Source organism: Leopardus geoffroyi, chromosome D2, assembly GCF_018350155.1.
Source record: "Leopardus geoffroyi isolate Oge1 chromosome D2, O.geoffroyi_Oge1_pat1.0, whole genome shotgun sequence".
Lineage (NCBI taxonomy): Eukaryota > Metazoa > Chordata > Mammalia > Carnivora > Felidae > Leopardus > Leopardus geoffroyi.
In genome coordinates, this window is record NC_059334.1 from 79,314,707 (window position 1) to 79,334,363 (window position 19,657).

Sequence of the window (19,657 nt, forward strand, 5' to 3'; positions counted from 1 at the left end):
GCCCGGGAGGGTTGGTCCTTCGAGGAGAGTCCATCGTCAGGTAGGAGTGGTGCCGTCGCTGCAGGCGACCTGGAGGCCCTGCTGCCGAGCCTCGCTGTGCCTGCGGTGGACGCCGTGGCCTTCCCGCCGACCGCAGACCCTGGGCGGTGGGTGGGGCCGTGCGGTTGGGGTTTCTTTGACCCCCACGCGGTCCCCCAGCACGTCGTCCCCGCGGGCGGCGGGTGCGTGGATGCCGGCAGCTTGGCTTTAGCAGGCGGAGGTTTGCACGGTGTCACCGGGCTGCAGTGCAGCCGGGGCGCCGGCCGGACGTCGCCCTGTCGGTGAGTCGCTGGCGCCAGGGCGGGATGGCGGCGGGGTGACCTGGCGCCTTCCAGCCTCGGCGCTGGAGGGGAGGTGTGAAAAGCGGCCAGAGGGGCGGCGGTGGCTGTGAGCAGAAACCTGTCCCGAACAGAAGTGGGACCCTTCTGGTGCTGGTGGAGTGACATCTGAGCTGGGACTTGAAGGCCCTTTAAGCTTTGATTCCGGGAAAAAGGAGCTGATGGAACTTTCTAGTTGCCCCATGGGATAGGAAGGTAACTAGTGCCTCCCCACCACCTCCACCCATCCTCTTCCTGGAAAGGCTTGTGCAGGTGAGTTTTTCATTTTTTGAAAGCAAAAAGGAAATTAGGTCATAGACAAATGGAGCATCAAGTTCAAAAGTGCTTAAATGTAAAGGTACTGGTTTGCAAAGATTTTTCAGTATTCCAGATTCATTCTAGGTGGTCTACATCAGTGTTTTGATTCTAAATATCTTGTTTCCTGTGGTCATACATTAACTTTCACTCATGTTAACATTTTGGGCAGTCTAAAGGAAAATACGCTTTTCTTCAAAAATCCCAATCTTGAATTTAAGGAGTGAAATGAATGTTATCTACTGGATTTTGACTTCCTTAAAGAGGCTGAATGACCAGGAGCCAAAACCTAAAGACTCCCATATATTCAGGAAATCACCAGGTCTTGTTACAAAGCTGTAGTCATCCAGACAGTAAAGTACTGGCACAAAAACAGACGCAGATCAAATGTAACAGAATAGAAAACCCAGAAATGGACCCATAATTGTATAGTCAACTAATCTTTGACAAAGGAGGAAAGAATATCCGTGGAATGGAAAAAAGTCTTTTCAGCAAATGGTGTTGGGAAAACTGGACAGCAACATGCAGAAGAGTGAAAATGGACTGTTTTCTTACACCATACACAAAAAATGAATTCAAAATGGGTGAAAGACCCTAGACGTGAAACAGAAAACCATCGGAATCCTAGAGGAAAGCAATAAGCAGCACCTCTTTGACCTCAGCTGTAGCAACTTCTTACTAGGCACATCTCTAGAGGCAAGGGGAACAAAAGCAAAAATGAACTTTTGGGACTTCATCAAGATGAAAAGCTTCTGCGTAACAAAGGAAACAACGAAACTAAAAGGCAGCCTATGGAATGTGAGAAGATTTGTGCAAATGACATATAAGGGGTTAGTACCCAAAATCTATAAAGAACTTATGAAACTCAACACCCCCAAAATAAATAATCCAGTTAAGAAATGGGCAGAAGGGGGCACCTGGGTGGCTCAGTTGGTTAAGCACCTGACTCTTGATCTCAGCTCAGGTCATGGTTTTGAGTTCCTGAGATCAAGCCCTGTGTGGGACTCTGCGCTCACAGCACAGAACCTGCTTGGGATTCTGTCTCTCTGTCTCTCTCTGTCTCTGTCTCTCTCTCTCTCTCTCTCTCTCTGATCTTCCTGCACTCCAGCAAGCATGTGGGTGCTTTCTCTCTTTCTCAAAATAAATATTAAAAATAAATGAGAAGACATGAATAGATACTTTTCCAAAGAAGACATCCAGATGGCTAACAGACACATGAAAAGATGCTCAACATCACTTATCATCAGGGAAATACAAATCAAAACCACAATGAGATACCACCTCATACCTGTCAGAATGGCTAAAATTAACACAGGAATAAAACAGATGTTGGCAAGGATGTGGAGAAAGAGAAATCCTCTTACACTGTTGGTTGAAATGCAAACTGGTGGAGCCACTCTGGAAAACAGTATGGAAGTTCCTCAAAAAAGTAAAAATATAACTACCCTATGACCCAGCAATTGCATTACTAGGTATTTACCGAAAGGACACAAAAATACTGATTCAAAGAGGTACATGCTCCCTAGTGTTTATGGCAGCATTATCAAGAATAGCCAAAGTATGGAAAGAGCCCAAATGTCCAATGTCCATCAACTGATGAATGGATAGAGATGTGTGGCACGTACATACACACACACACATATACATATACATATATATGTATGTGTGTGTGTGTGTGTGTGTGTGTATACATAATGGAATATTAACCATCAAAAAGAATGAAATCTTAACATTTGTGACAGTGGATGGAGCTAGAGTGTGTTATGCTAAGTGAAATAAATCAGAGAAAGACAAATACCATACGATTCCACTCATATATGGAATTTAAGAAACAAAACAGATGAACATAGGGGAAGGGGAGAAAAGAAAAGCAAACCAGGAGACCCTTAACTGTAGAGAACAAACAGGGTTGATGGAGGGAGCTGAGTATTACGGAGGGCACTTGTGAGGAGCACAAGTGTTATATGTAAGTGATGAATCACCAAATTCTACACCTGAAACTAATTTTACCATATATGTTAACTAGCTACAATTTAAATAAAAGCTTGAAATAGAAAATCAGGTCTTGATTTTCTTAAAGGAAATCTTTCTCATCTTTCTTCATCTCTGCTTCTTATTTTCAAGCACTAGCTTTCATCTGAACAATTCCAGGAGTTTCTTTACTGTCATTAGTCTTCTCTGTCTTTTTTAAATGTTTTATATATTTTTGAGAGAACACAAGCAGGGGAGGGGCAGAGAGAGGGTTGGGGACAGAGTATCGGAAGTGGGCTCCACCACTGATAGTGGTGAACTCAACTTGGGGCTTGACCTCACAAATCTCGAGATCATAACCTGAGCCAAAGTTAAGCACTCAACCAACTGAGCCACTCAGGCACCCCCTCTCTTTTTTTTTAAGTGAGCTCTATGCCCAATGTGGGACTTGAACTCATGACCTCATGATCAAGGGTTGCATGCTCTACTGACTGACCCAGCTAGGCACCCCTAGCCATCATTCTCATACCCTCCATTTCATCCTCTACACTGCCCTCTGCCCCTTCTGATGCTTGATGTCACCATCACCTTTTCTGCTTAGCATGGCATAAAAAGCCCTTGGTACTGTGACTCTTGCCTGCCTCTTTCCACATACTGCCTCCTCCTTTTGCACATACTTTTCCCTCTACCTAGAATACCCTTTCTTTGGGTAGTAGGGAATGTCCTCTTTATGATTCAAAACCAAGCAGATATCCACTTTGCTACAGAATTAAACTAATTTCTCTGTAGTATGCTTACCCCTTTTAAGTATGTGAAGAAAAACCACAGCTGGATGGTAAAAAACAGATTTTATTTAGAACTATTGCAATAGGAGAAAGACCTCTATATACAACCAGGCTCAATTCTCTCTCTCTCTTTTTAAGTTTATTTATTCATTTTGAGAGAGAATGAGGGATGGGTAGAAAGAGGGAGAGAGAATCCCAAGCAGCCTTCGCACTGTCAGCACAGAGCCTGACACATAGCTCAAACGCACGAACCGTGAAATCATGACCTGAGCCAAAACCAAGAGTTGGGTGCTCAACCGACTGAGCCATCCAGGTGCCCAAACCAGGCTCAATTCTGAATATATCATGGACAAGTGGGAATTTATAGGCAAGGAGCAGGGTGGGGAGTCTGTAGTGGAAAATTATGAAGAGGAAACATCAGGGGTCCGGGGAATTCTGGCTAAAACCAGCCTAATAGAACATTTGCCGATGAGAGGCCAGGATGGTCAGCACCTGGGGGATGGTGGAAGATGAGGAACCTGATTAAATATCAAGGGTGATCAGATCTGGAGGATGGGACTCTTGCTAAACTGACTTGGCGGCAGATCTGTTACTATAACTAGATTTTACAAGGAAGTGCACAGATGAGCCTAGGAGTAGATTTCAGGATCCTGAGTGATTAAGCAAAGAGTCTTTGTTAGATACGATAATTCTGCAGTTTCAGACTTTATCAGTTTACATAGTTGTGTTCTCTGTCTGTAGGCTTGTCAAGATTAGCAATTATTTTATGCCTTCTAGAGGTGTTGAGCACATGTTTGTTGTATGGAATCGACAAATTGGCAAAGGTTGGGTGACAGCTTTATCACAAACTAAGACACCGAAAAAGGCAAAACTAGTAAATTCAGTCATATGCTTTTTTCTTCAAAGCCAATGTGGTGGTTGTTCAGAACTGATTTCAATCTTAATATGAAAAATTACTTTTGTCATGAATTGCAACTAACTTTTTTCCCTGTTTTCCCCTTTGAAATAAATCATAAAATGTATGTCAATACAATACAATTCCCACCAATATCACTAGGATGAACTATGCAATTTTTAACTCACCTATTTTAAAGTTTATTACAGCTTATAAAAATGTAAGAACTCAATGTGCTCTTTAGGAGCATTTTTCCAGTCTGTTTTCAGAATATAAGCCAATGCATACTGAAAGGTACATTTTAGAAAAAAAGTGAGTTGGAGTATTAATTTTCCTGAACCCATTCATTTAGTAATACAACAGTTTAAATGTTGACCATCTTAATTTTAAGTATTACTGGATATGTCCTGCCTTTTAGCCAGGAGTATACTCCCCATGAAGGTGGTTATAGGAACTTCTCTTCCTTCCCAACAGGTACCACTTGGATTGTGCCTCCTTCCATTTCTGGCTCTTGCAAGGTCCCACAATTGCCAGGAATTCCCTTCCTCTCACCCTGCCTCCATATGGGCCTGTAATTAAGGAAGGAGTTGGGAAAGAAACAATGACTTCCCTATCCTTTCCCCCCAATTCTTGTTTATAGGTATTTCCCACCCCATCTCACTTATAACCTCTCTTCTGGTTAGCAACATTGCTGTACTCTGTAAAGTTTTTAATACAGCCTGACCTCAACCTTTCTGAGGAAATGTGAAAATGATGGGGAAGCTCGTGATCTAGAGCTGAATCTGTGCTCACATCCATGTTGTTGACTATGTAACATCTTCTTATACTAAAGTTGCTTTGTCCAGTAAAAGGGTTAACTTGTTCGAAACGTGCACATTCCAAAAAAGACCTGGCTCTTACCCAGCTCCTGGAAATACCCTCTAAGCTGTTGGCATGTCCTGCTTGATAAAATTGTCTTTTAACTAGGGGCCTTGGACCCCACCATCTTGAGGTTACGCTAACAATTGGATTTATGGTGAGGGGCCACATTCTATCAGTTTGATCCTTGAAAGGGCTGAAGACTGAGTAACTAACGTCAATGGGTGCTACATGCCTACCTGACTGACCCCCAATAAAAACCTTAGACACCAAGACTCGGAGGAGCTTCCTTGGTGGGCAACACCGTGCACATGATGTTGCACATAATTGCTGGGAGAATTAAGTGCTGTCGTTACAACTCCACTGGGAAAAGACAACTGGAAGCTTGCACCTGGTCTCACCTGGATTCTACCCTATGTGCCTTTGCTTTACTAGTTTTAATCTGCATCCTTTCATGTTTAAGAATCTGTTATAAGGCACACACAAAGGAACAAGACATGGTTATATCTCACAGCCATGTTAGATTCGTAACCATGGGTATAACAGCTTTTCTGAGTCCTAACAAATCATTGAGCCCGAGGATTGTCTTGGGGACTACAACACAGTTGTGGTCATCAGTATATGTCAAGAATTGGACAGGGGCGCCTGGGTGGCTCAGTCGGTTGAGAGTCCGACTTCAGCTCAGGTCATGATCTCACAGTTCGTGAGTTCAATCCCCGCTTCGGGCTCTGTGCTGACAGCTCAGAGCCTGGAGCCTGCTTCAGATTCTGTGTCTCCCTCTCTCTCTGCCCCATCCCCACTCATGCTCTGTCTCTCTCTGTCTTAAAAATAAATATTAAAAAAAAAAAGAATTGTACATTCTTCCATTAGTAACAGCATTTAAATTCTAAATGGGGAAAATAGTAGTTTTATTAGGAGATAGTGTGTATGGTTTCTAAAAAGAACCCCACGCTACTGTTAAATGATATTCTTGCTTCCCTACTTCTACCCACGCATCACTATCCTAGAGTCTTAGTAAAGAGAATAATTTTAAAATAAAGTTAGGGGAAAATATTTGAAAATACAAATAGAGGGGTTAGGGGTGAGGTAGGTGGAGTCACATAACTGTGTCTTGTTGCTGTGTGCGCCTTACAACAGATTCTTAGACACTTTGATTTAGGACCCCTTTATACCCTTAAATTATTGAAAACTGCAAAGAGGTTTTGTTTGCATGTTTTACTTTTGTAACTTAAAAAAATTAACAACTTGTTCTGCTTGTATCTACAGCCATATACACTAATGTGAATGAATTCAGTAAAAAGAGTAGATTGAAAAGGTAACCAGCATGAGTAACATGGTATCTATGGAAAAATCCACTCCAGCTTCAGAATACCTGGCTTAAAATGAACTTTCGTAATGGACCCATTTCATGGGATTGTCTTATCCTGCATTCTTGGGAACTCGGCAGTGACCGAGGTAGTTCACCTAGAATTTTAAGATCTGGGTGAACCAACTCTTCTTTTGATAAGTTCATAATGCAGGAAAGTAGCATCCGAGCTAAATGAGTTGTAGGATGTATTTTGTGACTTTTTGTTGTGTTTTTGTGACACTTGCGCTTTCTGAAGAAGTAACCCATCAAATATTCTACGTAATATGCTCACAACCCACTTTGAATATTGTGTGCTTCCTAAAAAATTACCCATCTTTATGCATAATTACAGAATTTTGAAGTATGTTTATTAATGTCCCTCCACAGGGATAAGTTATAATATTGGACTTCAGGAAAAAGGGAAACTATAAAATCCTTGTAGGATTTTTACCTTTGATAGCTGTATTTTTGTATACAATACATATGAACAGCCAAGGTACATTTTCTTAATTGGTAGTTATATTTATCTCTACATGCTGTGGACATTTTACTTTTCTCACTTTCCTCAAATATTAGCTTTTTTTTTTAACAGCAGGGGAGGTCTTTATTTATGTGCAGATATCTAATATTTAACACAGTATCTGATACACAAGTACCAAGTGAACATTGAGTGAATAACTTTCAGTGTTAAAATACATGGCTCACTAGACTGTTGAGTTCATTTTAAACATCTTTGTAACTATTTTAAGCATAGAACAATGGTAGGAAGGAAACAGTAAGAAAGCCCATTAGAAATCTCTAGGAATTGTTTTCTTCCAAAAGAGTTGTTTAGAAAGTTTAAGAAACCAAGAAATTGAAATGTGTAGCATCATTGCTCCTATGAACTAGAGGTTGACAACATCCAGATCCTCCATTATCTTAGCAGAACTGCTTCTCGTACCTGTGATCTTTCCTCAGACACTTTGCTGGTTCTTAGGGTTGAGATTAATGATTTTTCTGGCACGGAGTACCCACTGTCAGCACAGTAGAATGATTGACTCTCTCACACTACCAGGGGCAGAGCAGTCTTTGAGAAATCAGAAAAACACTACATATTGTAAAATTACTTCAAGATCTGGTAACATTTCAGTATCTGGCTCACATTTTGAGATACCTTTGTTAGGATTTTTAAAAGCTCAATGAAGAGATAAGATTGGTGACTTGAAGATGATTCAACTGAGAACAATATTGATAGTGTCGGAGAGGAGCCAGTAAGCTTACAAAGTTTTATGCCAGCCTGAAATTTACAGGAGTTTTTGAAACGGGTATGAACAAATACCTCACTGGAGAGCAAAGAAAGGGAAGTTCATTTTCACAGGCCCATGAGGAGATGGCAGCTAACGGGACAAGCACTTACTAAATGTCTACCAGGCTACGGACTCGCTTGTCTTATTCTTCTCAGCAATGAGAAGTGAGAAATTGGAGAGGTTGTGAACAATGCCATGTTTGGGTTAAGGTAAAGATTGTAAAAAATCTGTAGGGGTTCCAGAAGGCTTAGCTCTGGGAGTTAGTAAAGAAAAATGAGCAAAAGAGGTGAGGCGTGAGGTTTTATATTACTATTGCTGTGACTGAGGAAATCTGGGCTTTGGCAAGCTAGATTGTTAGCAGTTTTCTAGCAGCTGAAGAACTTGAGTGCTGAGTTGGCAGAAAACAGCGTTAGTGACCGGAGGAGAAAACCTGCTTCTGAAGATACTGGGGATGTCAGAAGGTGGAATCTCGGGGCGCCTGGGTGGCTCAGTCGATTGGGCATCCGACTTCGGCCTGGGTCACGATCTCGCAGTCCGTGAGCTCAAGCCCCGTGTCGGGCTCTGTGCTGACAGCTCAGAGCCTGGAGCCCGTTTCAGATTCTGTGTCTCCCCCTCTCTCTGACCCTCCCCCGTTCATGCTCTGTCTCTGTCTCAAAAATAAATAAAAACGTAAAAAAAAAAAAAAAGTGGAATCTCTGATTTTGGAAGTGTCCTTTTGAGCCCTTCACTCACAATCAGGAAACTTAACCCCAGAGCTGTCACACACTGTTTTGTGTTCACTTGCTCTCAGGCGAATACAGCTTCCCCTTCAGGACAAATTAACATGTTTGCAACGGGCAGCTGAAGCAAAGCGAACTGGAAGCGCTCGTGAGAAGAATGAACAGCCTCCAACATGGAAGACTTAGCCGAGGCGAAAACCGGAATCCGGAGCTGGGCACCCCCCACGTGGTAGTCAGGAGACCTTGGCCAGGCAAGAGTCGGGGAGTGCCTGCGGCTCTGAGGGGCAGAACTGAGAGATCAGAACTAGCAAGGTTAGGTCTGTCAAGCAGCCTCACTACAAGTTCAGAGCAGAGTGACTGCTCCAGCAGGAAGGGTTACTGACCCACCCCCTTGCTTCTAAGAGGATCAGAACGGACAGAAGGATGATAATTGGGATGCACTTAGTGACAATGCCCGTGTCGCAATCAACTAAAGAGCGATTTAAGTCAATTTGAACAAATCCTAAGCAAGAGTGACCTGTGCCCCTTCAGATTATGTGTTTGAATATGAGTCAAAAGGGCCACAGATGTCTCTCGAGGATGGGCTTGCTTTTTGGTCACTGTGATTACTGCAATGACACCAAAAATAGATCAGTCTGATTATGGGTACTAGAATCCAACAGAGCAATGAAAGTTTGGGTCCTTTCCCTCCCCTAAGTTCTTAGCATACTCAGCTTTCTCCTTTTTTTTTTTTTTTTATGTTTTTTGTTTTGTTTTTAATGTTTTTATTTTTGAGAGCATGTGAGTGCGGAAAGGGAAGAGAAAGAGCTAGACACAGAATCAGAAGCAGGCTCCAGGCTCTGAGCTGTCAGCACAGACCCTGATGCAGGGCTTGAACTCACAAGCTGTCAGATCATGATCTGAGCTGAAGTCAGACGCATAAAGGACTGAGCCACCCAGGCGCCCCTTAGCTTCATCCTTAAATCAACTGACATGGGAGGGAAGGGGAAAGGAGGTTCAAGGGGAGGGCACTAAAGGGCAGAGCCACCCAATGTCACTAAGCAAGACTTTTTAAGTTCCTAGCAGCTACCTGCTTAGGCTGAATAAATGAACTTCTAAATTTCTGCTCAAAGTTCTGTATCTTCATTGCTGACACCATATATTTGAGTTTGGGGCAGTCTGCAACTCAGCAACCACTGCCATACTGCCTTTCGGTTGGGGACCTTGGGCTTGCTGCCCCACTGTCATAATATTCCTTCCTCATTCTTGCACTGGACCAATGGCAGAATGTCATGAAATTGAGAGTATGTTTAACTCGTGGCTCAGCTTCAACAGAAAAAAGAAAATGTACATACACGTGCCGTGTCAATTTATACCAGATTTAACATTGGGTTACCGATTGTATTTTGCCCCTGTATGTGGATTCTAACCTCACTTGTTCACATTTTGAACATACCAAGAAGTAACCCCTTTAAAATAAGGTGTAAGTTAGAATCTGAATTCAACTTCTCTACACTACATCTGCACACAGGGAGTTTGTCTTATACCTCTCCACAGCTTAGTATTTGAACACGAAAATACCTACTGTCCTCTGCATGAAAGCATTGGAACTGAGGTCTAGGGATGTTCTATCCGGCCTCCACTTCCTCGCACTTGCTGTAACTCAGGGCACAGTAACTATTTATTTTGCCCTGCCACCTGTCACATTTAGGAGGGGCAGAGGAGCGCGGCCGTGGGACTGTCAGCTTCGCCTGCTATGCTGACCTCCAGCACTTGACCTTTCAAAGACCGCTGGAGAAAGACGCCCAAAGCTTCTTCCGGGATCTTCCAGGGCCGGGTACTTGGTCATAGCAAGACCGAGGCGCAATTCCTAGTGGCTTGCAAGTTTCCAGCGGGGAGGACAAATCTAACTGAACACTGAGGCCACCTCTCTGACCCTTTGGGAAATGGCCGGAGGTTAGGAAACGCATCACCGCGGCCTGCCGAGCCCAGAGGACTCGCCTCACAAACGGGAGCCCTCGCAAACAGGCGGGCCGTGCACGGGGCCAGGATTGGAAGACCCGCCGGGTGCCCCCTCCCGGCCCCAGGCGGCGCGGTGCGGCAGGGCTGTGGGAGACTGCGCGTGCGCGCTGGGCGGCCGGTTCCGGAGACGACGTCCCCAGCCGCCTCCCGTCTCCCGCGACAGCATGAAGACCGCCGAGGACGCCAGAGGAGTGTTTGGCAAGGGGCCGCGGAAGCTAGGCCTCTGCCTCCTCTGCGGCCTGCCCGCGGCAGGAAAATCGACCTTCGCGCGGGCCCTAAGCCCCCGGTTACGGCAGGAGCAGGGCTGGGCCGTCGGCGTGGTCGCCTATGATGACGTCATGCCGGACGCGTTCCAGGAGGAGGCGAGCGCGCGGCCGTTGGTGAGTACGGAGGGGGCGGGGCCTAGCCTGTGGTCGCAGAAGGACATAGGAGGGTTCCACCTAAATGCTGGACTGCCCCTTGTGTGGGAGGTGCGGCCCTGACGGAGCGGGGGAGACTGGAGTTCGAGAGAAGTGGAGTTGGTTTAACGTAGAATGTGTCGACTCCGTCTTAGAAGGATTCGTCGCAGAGATTTATGTGTATATTTGGGGCCTGTACGGATTGTGTATTGCATACAGGGAGTCTTAAGACGGCGTTAGGTTTTGTCGGCGTGCAGGATGGTACCCTCCCGCCCCCACCCCCATAGACAAGTATGCTTTTGAAAAGTCCTTTAGGAAGATCGTACTTAGGAGAGGGACAGAATCTCTTAAAAACCACAGCCAGTTTAACGTCCAGCCACCGGTGAATCCTTGTGGGTCTTCAAGTTTACACAGTTGGGAACTTTTTTTTTTTTTTTTTTAAGATAAAGGATACAAAATTATAAATAACAAAATTACTAGGTTCCCTCCCATGACAATAGAAAGCTGTACAAATGAAAGGGCTGGTGTCTGAAACTCTCTCTTCACTCAATTCCGGTAAATCTGCCTCTGCCAGCATTAGGAAAAGACGGCTGTTTCTCAGGTGACCACCAGATGAAGTAATGGGCTTGTGTTTAGGCACCTACTTACATATAGGTACTTATAGATTCTCTTTAAGCCTTCAAATCACACTCTGTGCAGCAAGATGCATCCCCTTGGAGAAGCACAAGAAAAGTGCGACCTCTGGGGAAGAGTGGATTCATATCTCCCAATCTCGTTCTCCCCCTAAATACTCTTCGACAGATTCTGAAAAATTGAGATAGATTTGTCGTTCAGTACCTGTGTGTAGGTGGAGGCGTCTAAATAAAATACGAATATGATGTGATTCCACTCTCTATATATGTAAAATTATAGTACGTTTGGTGGCTGGCAACTGTTGTATTCTGTCCGGTTCTTGTTCTAATTGTGAGATGACTACAGTATCAAGTCCCTGGTAGCACTAGATTTAGTTGGATGATAGTATTTTTGCCACTTGAGTGAAAGCTGAAAGTTGGTGAGATGTATGGTTGTATTTACTGGGCCATTTCCTCACTTTTATTGTTATAGTTTTTCCACTCCTCCCTGTAGACGGAGACTGTGGGACTCAACTAGTCACCATGAGTAGGAAATCTCACCTTTTAGGAAGTGATCGTGTTTTCCTTCTCCGTAGGTTTAGCTGATGTATTTGTTGTATGTGCTGTAATGTCAGTGATGTGGTAAGGCATGGACAGGCAGGAGAGGGACCCTTATCTCCTGTTCCTATGTTTTCTCTCCAGACTGGACCTGCTCTCCACAGTCCTTGAGTGGCACAAGATTCCCTATGTTCTCCAGTTACTTATTCTCTTCCCTTCAGTCTAGCTTTCCCCATCCCATTCCATCTCTGTTGTGAGCCTCAAGGCTTTTCACCCTGACCCAGGCGCCTTTCGGCAGATCTTTTCTGTCCACAACTTTTCTCATGTCAAGGGCAAACCAGCGTTGCTTTGTCTAAGCCAATTTTATTTTGTCAGGATGTCGATTTTGGCTCATTTCTCTTGGATGGTAACAGCTTTTCATTCTTCCATTTATTTACTCATTCAGTCATTTTCTGTGCTGGAGCACCTCTTACGTGCCTGACCGTCTGCTGGAGGCCAGTTAGACCATGGACTATTGATTGAGCAGAGAGTTAGAGATGTGCAAACAAATGCCTAAATAGTGTAAGCCCCGTTAGGGTGGAGACCCCGTCTGTGCAAAGCAGGATGTCACGTAGGCAAGGGAGGGTCTGAGCTGCCTCCTGCGTGGATGTGTCTGTGGAGACTTCAGAGGACTGTCCTCAGTGAGTAGGAGTTTCTGGGCAGAGGAAACAGGATATGGGAAGACATAGGAGGCAAGGTGAAACAAGTTGTGCTCAGAGAATTCCACGTGGTTTGGCTCTGTGAGCTGAGATGTTCACGTGGGGTGGAAGGCGATAAGCCGGAGCACCCTGTTGACCAAAGCCCAATATAAATTGTGATTTTTTCCCTCTTTTGTAGCCATCCCAATGGAAGTTGCTTCGACAGGAACTGTTGAAGTACCTAGAATACTTCTTGTTGGCTGTCATTAACGGGTGTCAGATGTCTACCCCACCCAACAGGACTGAAGCCATGTGGGAGGATTTTATAACCTGCTTAAAGGATCAAGATCTGATATCTTCTGCTGCACCGGAGGCCCGGTCTTGCTATCTCTTAACGAAGACTGCTGTTTCTAGACCTTTGTTTTTGATTTTAGATGACAACTTTTATTATCAAAGTATGAGATACGAAGTCTACCAACTGGCACGGAAATGTAATTAAAACATTTTTTTTTTCTTACACACAGACACTTGTTTGCATATCAAAATCACGACTGCTTTTAGTGAGAATTGAATTGGATCAGGAAGTTAGTATAGATTTACTTAATTTTCAAAGCTAGATGTTCAGTGTTTTCCTGCCACAGCTGGGATAATTTGCCTGATTTGTTTATTTTGCATTTTGGAAAAAATAGTGCACCACTGATTTCACGGTTTCACGTTGCTTTCAGATTCATTAGGCTTTTGCCAGCTTTTTTTAGATTGCTCTCTGGAGACCTGTTTACAGAGGAATGGCCAGAGACCCCAGGCGCTGCCAGCCGAGACCATCCACCTGATGGGAAGAAAGCTGGAAAAGCCCAACCCCGAGAAAAATGCTTGGGAACACAACAGCCTCACAATTGAGAGTTCAGAATGTTCTTCTGAAGCCAGGTATCCTACGCAAAGCTGACCTTCGCTGGGTGCCTCCCTGAGGGAGCACTGTGCCCTTGGCTTTACCCAGGTCCACTCGGTCAACCTTTACACAAGCGTGGAGATTGCTCTCTGTCCCCTCTAGAGAAGAGGCAACTGAGTGAGAAAGTTAGTTTGCCCAGAGTCCCCGAGCTCGTGGTAGCTCAGATGTGAACCCAAGTTTGCTGGCGCACACGTGCTCTTGTTAAGACTACGTTCTCCCAGGGGCGCCTGGGTGGCTCAGTCGGTTAAGCATCTGACCCTTGGTTTCAGGATCTCACAGCTTGGGAGTTCCAGCCCCAACATCGGGCTCTGTGCTGACAGTGCAGAGCCTGCTTGAGATTCTCTCTCTCTCTCTCTCTCTCAAGATACATAAATAAACTTAAAAAAAAAAAAAAAAAAAGACTATGTTCTCCCAGAGATCAGAGCAGGGAATGCAGAGTTGGACACATCTTTGAAACTCTTGCCACAGTAGCACAGTCTAAATAGGTTGCCCAGTAATTTTCTCACAGAAAGAAAGAGAGTGGAAGTGGTCTGGAGTCCTAATTTTGCCTCAGACCCCCCTGCAGTTACACCACCGCGTATATGTGATGCCTGTGGGCTGCGGTGCTAATGCTTTCGTTTGTGATATATGTCTTGAGAGTTCTACAGCCGCACATTTCTAATGGAATTTTCGCAGATGATGGAAATGTACTACATTTGTACTGTCCAGTGTAGTAGCTGCTGGCCACATGTGACTGTTAGGCACTTGAAATATAGCCGGTGCATCTGGCGGCCTGAATTTTAAATTTTATTTTAATTACTGTAAACTTAAATAGCCACATGTGCCTAGTGGCTATTTTCTCAGACAGCACAGTTCTAGAGCTATTTTGCCCTCGTTTTCTTAGCTCCTGCCTAACTGTTGTCCACAGGGGACCAGCAGTTTTTAAATGGCTAATTTTTAAAATTCATTGTTTTCACTTATCCACTCGTCACTGTCTGAAATTACACATTTTTGCTGATTTAATTATCTGTCTCCTAATGGAGATGATGTAATCACTGCTGGACTTAGAAAGTGTGGGGATCTTGCTGTACCCCCAACTCATAGCACATAGTTTCACACACATAGTAGTAAATGAATGGATTCTACCCGAACCCTCCATGGCCCCTTGACCGGCGAGGAACTTTGCTAATCCCCATCCAGTAAATAAGAAGCCAGAAAGAAGTCCCTTCTTTAGGAAATAAAGTAGAGTTATAGTAGCCTAAAATTTGGCACTTAATGAGGGAAAAGAGAGAATTTCTTTTCAAAGCTTATTGAAATGAGTCTTAGAAAATTAATACCTTTTAAATACTTTTTAAATTAATTCTTTTGCCTTATAGTTTGTTTTCAGCTTCTCCATTTGGATTTTGTAAGTAGAAGGTAGCTTGCAAATCTTTTCATTTTTTTCCCCTTTGGCTTAGGATCCTTTGGATTATAGCACATTTATTCCTCTAGAATTCAATTCAGTATTCATAAACACAGGTTCTTTCTTTTTTTTTTTTTTTTTTTTTTTTTAAATTTTTTTTTTCAACGTTTATTTATTTTTGGGACAGAGAGAGACAGAGCATGAACGGGGGAGGGGCAGAGAGAGAGGGAGACACAGAATCAGAAACAGGCTCCAGGCTCTGAGCCATCAGCCCAGAGCCTGACGCGGGGCTCGAACTCACGGACCGCGAGATCGTGACCTGGCTGAAGTCGGGCGCTTAACCGACTGCGCCACCCAGGCGCCCCAGACACAGGTTCTTTTTAAAAAAGATGTTTGATAGAAGGATTCATTTTATCTCACCTTCTCTTCTAGCCTGAAGTTGACCGATTTATTGCTTACTGCTTTGGAAAATCCAGTAAAATATATTGAGGACAATGTGGAACAAAAGGTAAATCTTCCAGTATAGATGTGGTATAAATGGCAAGGTACAACTGTTTGAAGGAAGGTCTTTCTGAGCTGAATGTAAAAAAAAAATATGAGTAAAATGTGAAAAATGCCTTTGTCACCGCCTTGGCATCTCAGCAGCACTCTACTTATGACAACTGGCTGCAGTGGCATCCTGGTGGCCGCGTGCAGCAGCTGGTCAAAGCCGACTGTCACATTTTCCGAAATATTAGAGCCTGTTAACATATGTTGGTGTTGGTAGCTTGAGACGGACAAGGACAGGAGCACTTGCACCGCACATAGTGACAAACGCTGTAGACGGAGGGCCCATTATTGGACAGATTGTCAGCCCCCGTCATCTAGATGGGACAGCTGGAACAGAAAAGCCACCGTAACTTTCCTTGTAGTCTCATCAGAAACACATCACAGTTTAGCCACCTCTTTTATAAAACTACCTAACTTCCAGTAACGATGTCTGTGTTGCATAGGAAGCAGACAGAATCATTTGTTCAAACAACCTTCTTCATCAAGCCGATCAGATGCTCCGAAGGATTGTCTCTCAGACGATGAAGGAAGCAAAAGGTATGTTGAGCAGTCGTGTGGGGTTTAGTTGATACAACTCTCCTGCTGTTCTTGTTCCCTTGGGTAGTTGGTTAGCTTTCCGTCACAACGTTGACATCGTTTTTAGTTTCACCATGCAACTGGATTATATAAAGCTAAAAATTCTACCCCCAGAACAGGGTATTCATCCATCCAGTACATTTTTGTTGAGTGGCTACTCTGTACTAGGCTTTATTCTAGATACTGGGGTGTCAGCAGGGAGCAGAACATTACTTTGAGGAGACAGACCGATAAATACATGAGTCTCTGCTGGTGCCCTGAAGAAAAATAAAGTAGGGTAAGGCAGTGGAGGGTGATGGGAGAGCTTCTTTTAAAAACTGTTTTTTAATGTTTTTTTGTTTTGTTTTTATTTATTTTTGAGACAGAGAGAGACAGAGCATGACTGGGGAGGGGGAGAGAGGGAGCCACAGAATCTGAAGCAGGCTTCAGGCTCTGAGCTGTCAGCACAGACCCCAACGCAGGGCTCGAACTCACAAACCGCAAGATCATGACCTGAGCTGAAGTCGGATGCTCAACCAACTGAGCCACCCAGGCACCCGGGAGAGCTTCTTTTAAAGGGTAATCAGGAAGGCTTCTCAGAGGTGATATTTAAGCAGAGATATGAGTAACGGAAAGAGTCAGCATGCAGATATCTGGAGATAGATCATTCCACGCAGTGGACACAGGTGCAGAAACCCCGAGGTGAAGTTATTTGGTAGGTCTTAGAGCAGAAAAGAGGCCACTGAATCGGGTGAAATAAGGAATGGGGAGAGGTGGTCAGGGGCCACATGTCCAGTCAGCAAGCTCAGTGGATTGTCAGTCTGAACTTAGATGGCATGCGTGGTCGTTTTATAAAAGAACTCCTTTAGGGGTGCCTGGGTGGTTCGGTTGGTTAAGCGTCCAACTCTTGATTTTGGCTCGGGTCATGATCTCATGATTCATGGGATCAAGACGCGTGTCAGGCTCTGTGATGATGGTGCAAAGCCTGCTTGGGATTCTCTTTCCCTCTCTCTCTGTCCTTCCCCTCTCTCGTTCTCTGTGTCTCAAAATAAATGAACATTAAAAAAAATTACTCCTTTCGCTTTTAAATATTGAACTCTACACTGTATTTAAAATCTGACTTAAAAACTAATAGCCTACCTTTTCTTTAGCTTTTACATGCTAAGTGCCTTATACATACTGTTTCCAGTCTTGACAGCCTCATGAGGTAGGTGTAATTTTATAAATGGGGAAATGAAGGTTCTGAGAGGATCAAGTAACTTACCCAAGGCTGAACAGCTACTAGATACGTGGACAACCTGGGTTCAGAGTCAAGTCTGACTCTAGTTTATGTTTTCTGTTATGCTCCCTGCATCATCGGCATCTATTATTAACACCTTTACAACAACATCTATTATTAACACCTTTACAACAGTTTCTTGGAAAAAGAAACAATACACTAACCATATGGTGTGTTTCATACTTTCTAACCACGATCCAGAAGCAGATTTTATCTTGTACCCGAGACTGTAGCTCAGTACACGAACACACACGTGCATAGCAACAAGTTTCACAGAACCCTCACATTTGGTGAGCTCTTCTATGATCTTTTTGATTCCATTTTAGATAAACACAGCTTGCAACCTGCATCTCACTTGTAGGTTATAATCCGGAGTTTGAAAAACACGGGCCTGGAACAGAAACAGCAGCATAATTAGAATAAAAACAAAAATAGTTGCAAATAGTTGCAGGAGCTGGGGCTCAATCATTTGCCTGCCTTGTCTTCTGTATAAAATGAAGAGAAGGGGAGGAGATAGGATTACGCTCAAATCACTCTTGACTTATTTCCCACCCATTAAAAAAAAAACTTTTTTTTTTTTTTGGTGAGGGAGATGGTCGTAGCATCTAGATCTATGCTTAAATGAAATTAGAAATTCATTTCTCCTACCACCAAGAAAATGGAAAGACAACCCACAGATCAGGAGAAAATCCTCGCAAATCATCTATCTCATAAGGGACTTGCATCCAAAACAGATAAAGGACTCTTACCCCTCAATAATAAAGATAACCCGGTTTTAAAAACGGGCAAAGGATCTGAATAGACATTTCCCCAGGGAAGATACACAAGTGGCCCACAACCACAAGAAGACACACTGGACATCATTAGTCATCAGGGAAACGCAAACCAAAACCATGAGCGGCCACTGCACCCACTCACTAGGCCAGCCAGAATCAGAAAGTCCAAGAGGTGGTGAGCACGTGGGGAAATCCGAACCCTCGTCCGCTGCTGGTGGGAATGGGAAGCAGTGCAGCTGCTTTGGCAAACCACCGAGCAGTTCCCGCAGCGAGTAAGTGTAGTCACCACGGGACCCAGCAATTGCACTGCCGGGAAAGAGAAGTGAAAACGTATGTTCATATAAAAATGTGAACACAAATGTTTGCGTCAGCATTATTCATCGGAGCCAGGATGAGCCTTGAAAATGTTAGACTAAGTGAAAGAAGCCATCACAGAAGTCCACATGTTGCTTGAGTTCAGTCATGTGAGAGATCCAGAAGGGAGAAATCTAGAGGCACAGAGCCCAACGTGGGACTCTATCTCCTGAACCTCGAGATCATGACCTGAGCTGAGACCAGGAGTCAGACACTTAACCGACTGAGCCACCCAGGTGCCCCCTGAGTTGGAGTCTAAATTAATAAAGGGTATATAGTATGCAAATTTATTTCAATAAAGCTGTTTAATATAAAAATCTAGTTCCTCAGTCACATTACCCACGTGGCTAGTGGCTGCTGTATTGAAGAGGGCAGATCCAGGACATTTCCATCATTGTAGGAAGTTCTATGTTGGACATCTGCTCTAGAGACTATTTACAACAGTTTCAACCACACTGTCATTTCCTATTCCTGCTTTTTTGCCTTACTACCTGTTAGCTCAAGAACATTCTAAACCAACCATCTTGTCAACAACAACAAAAAATCCCCTTCAGGCTTATCTTTTCTGCTCATGCATCTCATACCAAGTTATTTAAAAGATTTGTTATCACGTCAGTGTGACCTTTTGTCTACATAGTACACCAACTCAACTGTGATTAACAAAATCTGATCAGTTTGTCAGAAGTATTCAAATTAATTTCCTATGTTGTTAGACAGCCTGGCCTGATTTAGTTTATACAAATAATTTGAGAATGTCTTTTCATTTTAGAGGAACGAGTGCTTCCTTTCAACTTGAAGCTTCTAGCAGAAGAACTCAACAAGCTCAAAGCAGAGTTTTTGGAAGACCTAAGACAAGGAAACAAAAAGTACCTGTGCTTTCCAGAAACCACCAATGTATCAGACGCTATTGCTTTTTTTCATCATGAGAAAGATAATATTGTCCAGAAATATTTTTCAAAGCATTAAAACTTTTGAACTTACAATCAAATATCCGATTTTGGTTGAGTTTGCAAAATAAAACCATTTTGCATTACTGGAT

At 43.7% G+C, this 19,657-nt stretch overlaps 1 protein-coding gene across 4 annotated transcripts; it reads left to right on the forward strand.

The window, feature by feature from the left end:
• The first annotated feature begins 393 nt into the window (after positions 1–393).
• Positions 394–19,656, forward strand: PSTK (phosphoseryl-tRNA kinase). 4 transcript variants are annotated; one of them, XM_045439777.1, is made up of 7 exons: positions 394–629; positions 10,224–10,914; positions 12,978–13,269; positions 13,504–13,702; positions 15,538–15,613; positions 16,098–16,191; positions 16,596–16,634. In XM_045439777.1, exons 2-7 carry the CDS (start codon positions 10,699–10,701, stop codon positions 16,610–16,612), a joined length of 894 nt encoding a protein of 297 aa, XP_045295733.1. In that variant the 5' UTR covers positions 394–629; positions 10,224–10,698; the 3' UTR covers positions 16,613–16,634. The 4 variants fall into 4 exon arrangements, with proteins under 4 accessions (XP_045295733.1, XP_045295730.1, XP_045295731.1 ...); XM_045439774.1 differs by lacking the exons at positions 394–629; positions 16,596–16,634 and adding an exon at positions 19,388–19,656; XM_045439775.1 differs by lacking the exons at positions 394–629; positions 10,224–10,914; positions 16,596–16,634 and adding exons at positions 10,922–11,127; positions 19,388–19,656.
• Position 19,657: the final 1 nt, after the last annotated feature.

Coding starts and splice junctions, on each gene's coding strand:
- PSTK (XM_045439774.1), top strand. CDS start 10,699: ATGAAGACCGCCGAGGACGCCAGAGGAGTGTTTGGCAAGGGGCCGCGG. Junction 13,270..13,503: donor CTACCAACTGGCACGGAAAT/GTAATTAAAACA, acceptor CGTTGCTTTCAG/ATTCATTAGGCTTTTGCCAG. Junction 13,703..15,537: donor GAATGTTCTTCTGAAGCCAG/GTATCCTACGCA, acceptor CTTCTCTTCTAG/CCTGAAGTTGACCGATTTAT.